This window comes from Opisthorchis viverrini (genome assembly GCF_000715545.1).
Source record: "Opisthorchis viverrini unplaced genomic scaffold opera_v5_74, whole genome shotgun sequence".
NCBI lineage: Eukaryota > Metazoa > Platyhelminthes > Trematoda > Opisthorchiida > Opisthorchiidae > Opisthorchis > Opisthorchis viverrini.
In genome coordinates, this window is record NW_008751731.1 from 337,208 (window position 1) to 340,895 (window position 3,688).

At 46.5% G+C, this 3,688-nt stretch overlaps 1 protein-coding gene across 1 annotated transcript; it reads right to left on the minus strand.

Annotated features, from left to right (window-relative positions):
- Nucleotides 1-1,175: 1,175 nt before the first annotated feature.
- Nucleotides 1,176-3,137, minus strand: T265_04498 (hypothetical protein; the record flags this gene model as incomplete). The annotated part of the gene is made up of 3 exons (XM_009169253.1): nucleotides 1,176-1,482; nucleotides 2,384-2,470; nucleotides 3,031-3,137. The coding sequence occupies 3 exons, from the start codon at nucleotides 3,135-3,137 to the stop codon at nucleotides 1,230-1,232; spliced, it is 447 nt and encodes a 148-aa protein (XP_009167517.1).
- Between the last annotated feature and the right edge of the window lie 551 nt (nucleotides 3,138-3,688).

Consider the following 3,688-nt stretch of genomic DNA (forward strand, 5'->3'; position numbering starts at 1 on the left):
TAACCTACTGACGATGATGATGATGAGGCCCTACTGTAAAAGTTCAACGTTCATATGCTGCTGCTTTTGGATGACTGCACTTTATTCTCGTATTCTGTAAAGGAACTGAAGAAGACCACTATGGCCTTCGGTTCACCGGCACCTCGCCTTGACCTGAAAATAATAATAATAATAATAATAATAATAATAATAATAATTGTTCAGCTGTAACACCCTTTCGGTGCCTAGTTGTCATGCCACCCAAAGGTTGCACGAGGGCTGGGATACTGCCAGGCTGCCCAAGTCTAAACAGGGGAAGTCGAGAGGCAGAGGTCGGGTTCGAACCACGGATCTTCCGATCAGTAAATTCGCGCTCTAACCACTTGGGCCATCTCGACCCCGATGGACTTACAGTTAGGTGCTCACCTTCCCCTAAGATCTTGCCTTAGTGTGTCATTGCCATCTACAAACTGTATAAAATAGTCTGGACATGGTTTTCACGTCCGTAGGGGAGATCTGGATGATGTTTGACTTTGGATTCTAACTGACTTCCGCATTAGACACACGTTACAATTCTGCTAGGTCAGAGGTCGTTTTTTTCATTGCCAAAAGGGATCCAACCCAGATCACAATGACGATCCTCAACATGCCACCCAACTGAGAATTTCCATTTGGAGTCATATCGTAAGAACATAGCAAACTGGTAAGTTGTGAAACAAACTAACGCCACCAACATTTTCACGTCATCCTTGAGTTTCCGGGTGATTCTTCCAACTGAGAGCGGACACCAAGTGGTCATGGTTACCCCCTATGCTTCACTTGTCCGATGGCACTGAGTGCTCAGACTGGAATAATCTCACGCATGGCTCCATTCGTTCAGTGAAACCAGTGAACATCTGTCCTATGTGTGCACGGTTCAAGGTTTCGGTTGTTACACGAGGAACATATGTCCCGGCTAATGGTAGTGCAACACGAGTGCAGTTGCCAGTCATTATAGACGGCTCCGTAGAAATATTTTTCTCATTAGTGAGCGGGAAGGGAGAACGAATACGTGAAAGGAGTGAGGCGTCAGCACGCTGTCAAAAGTTTTAATTATGCAGCCTATGGAAGTTATTGAGAGGTTGAGGTCGTTCAACATATCTTGTTACCCTGAATAGTAAACAAGCCATAGAGATGGAATAAGAACTTTTGGCATTAGCAAAGTCGGTCACAAAACAAGGCAAAAAAGTAAGAAAATAACCAATCACTGGTTAGCCGTTGGACTTGGCTGGTTGAGTTGAACGTGCTCGACTGTGAGGGATGGGAGCATTCCGGAGTTCGTTTGTGGAGTCAGAGAGTCTTGCGGAATCTCCTCCAACAAGTTGGGACCAATTATGAGCGGGCAAGTCGATTGAGCGATCGGTGTTTCGAGAGTTGTTCCTGGTTGTCCTGGACGCCAGGTGACGGAGCATGTCCAGAATCACATCGGGACTGCATCCGATCCGAATTAGACCAAGTGTATGCCTGTGGAAGAGTATGAGAAAAATCCGGTGTTCAGCAGTCAGAATAACACTAAACGCTCTTTCCCACAACATATGAATGGAAACGCTGGGGTAAGTTCAATACATTGAGTTGATTCGATGGCGTGCAGATGAATTCCGAAATTGGACGAGTTTGGCTGTGGTAACCTTTAGGCGCGAAACTCTCATCCTACCTGGAATGAGCAGCCTTATGGTGCCACTTAGCCCAATCTTAGATAGAAGCCACTGAAAACCCACACATGGGTTCGAACCACAAACATCTTAATCAGCGGCCAGCAACCTAACATTTAAACAGTCCCGAGCCAGTAAAATCAACCACAACCAGCGCTTGAGTGGCACATCACCATATGAAACACGGAGCAATCTAGTTCAGCGAGAGACAGAGGGGACTGCACTGCTAAGAAGCACTGTGAAGAATCTACCACCACGGCACGCGCTAACTAGGAACTCTATAGACTCAACACCCCATTTAGTGACCTCACTGAAGAATGCTGTGTCAGCGATTTAGCAGCAAGAGCGGCAAAATGACCGCCAAGTGACAACTTTACCAGTTTACCAGGTGTGAGGATGTGCCTCGTACATCCTGAAACAGGTAAGTGCAAGTGCACCGCGGGCAACACAGGTCACTTCTAGATAAACCGCCGCATAAAGTTTCCACCCAATCCCATTTAAAGTAAGGGACAGTTTGTCACTCTTAGAGACGGAAGATAAGTGGACACAGAACACAACATAGACAATCCTGTCCAGCGACGTCAAAAAGAGACGGAAGTTTCACTCGGAATTCAGAAGGAAAGCATGGTAAATAACCCAGTACAATTAGCTGGTAAACAAGGTTCTGGTAGTCTGTCCGTATTACTCGAGAATGCTACTACACCGAGACTCACCGGAAGACTTCCTGGTCTACTGGGACCCCAGACTTGAGAAGAAGTTCGTAGAGTAGAATATCAGTTGACTTCATTAGGGGAACGTACCTGGAAGTAGAGGATGGAGTTCAGATGCACTGTGGAGTGAACGGATAAGATCACACAACCACATCTCCGAGGCGTACAGCTAGGTCACTTACCAGTCATAATATATATGCTACAGCTGAACGATTTTTATTTTTATGTATAAAGTTCGTACGTGTGTCGAACATACGCACATGTATCCTGAAATGGTACAGTTGTCCTGGAATGAACGCGGAACAGTTGTCCAGGTACCAAATTCCTCGGATACTGGTACAGAAAAAGTGAAAGATCGGGCTCCAGAAATACCAAGGGGGATAATCAGTTCAGCTTATCAGCCACAAACCATGTACCAAAGGTACGTCGGTTACAATTGCCAGTCACCGAAAAATGCGAGAGTAGAGGATTGGAGGTAATGGCGTAATCAATTCGTCAGTACCAAAGAGGTCTCGTCGTTGGAGGGAGACAGTTTTGGTGTAGGAGAGCCACTAACTATGTGATCAAGCCAGGTGCATCAATGTCATTCAGACAGGCGGCAGTTGTCAACCCGAATGAGTTTACCGGATAATGCTTTCGCCAGAACACACTGTTCATCTCTCGGTTTTCCAGCCAGTAAAGGGATGGGCGAAATGGACAAACGGTCCTCTGGCATGCGAAAGCAGCACAACTTTTGAAGCGCGAGTAACTCATCCATCGTGGGGAAGTTCAGTTTTTTCAAAAACCATTTGCAGTACCTCGGCGTTTCTAATCTGATGTTCTCATCAGACCCACTTAGTGCTTCGGAGACACCGATGGTCCAAAAACCGATAGGTTTTGTGCATCCTATGTGCGAGTAGGCCACGTTTCCGATACATTTGCAGTGTGGATCGCACCACTTCAGTGTATACCTTGCCGCTGAGAGACAAACTGACTTCGATTCGGGGCCACGAGTGTCGGAGGTTGGTGAAAAATACCCTAGCCTCTCCGATTCAATAAGCGGACTCGTTTCCAGCCAGTCCACTGCCCAAATGCGCATGAAGATAAATTTATCTACTACATCAAGTGGCTCTTCTGCAAGTACGACGTTTCGGTTTGATCGCGCCCAGTCTTGTGTCAACGCAGTGTCACCGAATTCCGCGCGACCTGTGTCTTGGTTTAATTTATCCGCAGGTAAGCCTCCCGGATACGCTTAAATACAGCCTTCAAGTGGACTATGTGCTCTGGTTCCGAATCTCCGTACACAACTATATCATCTCCATAAACGGC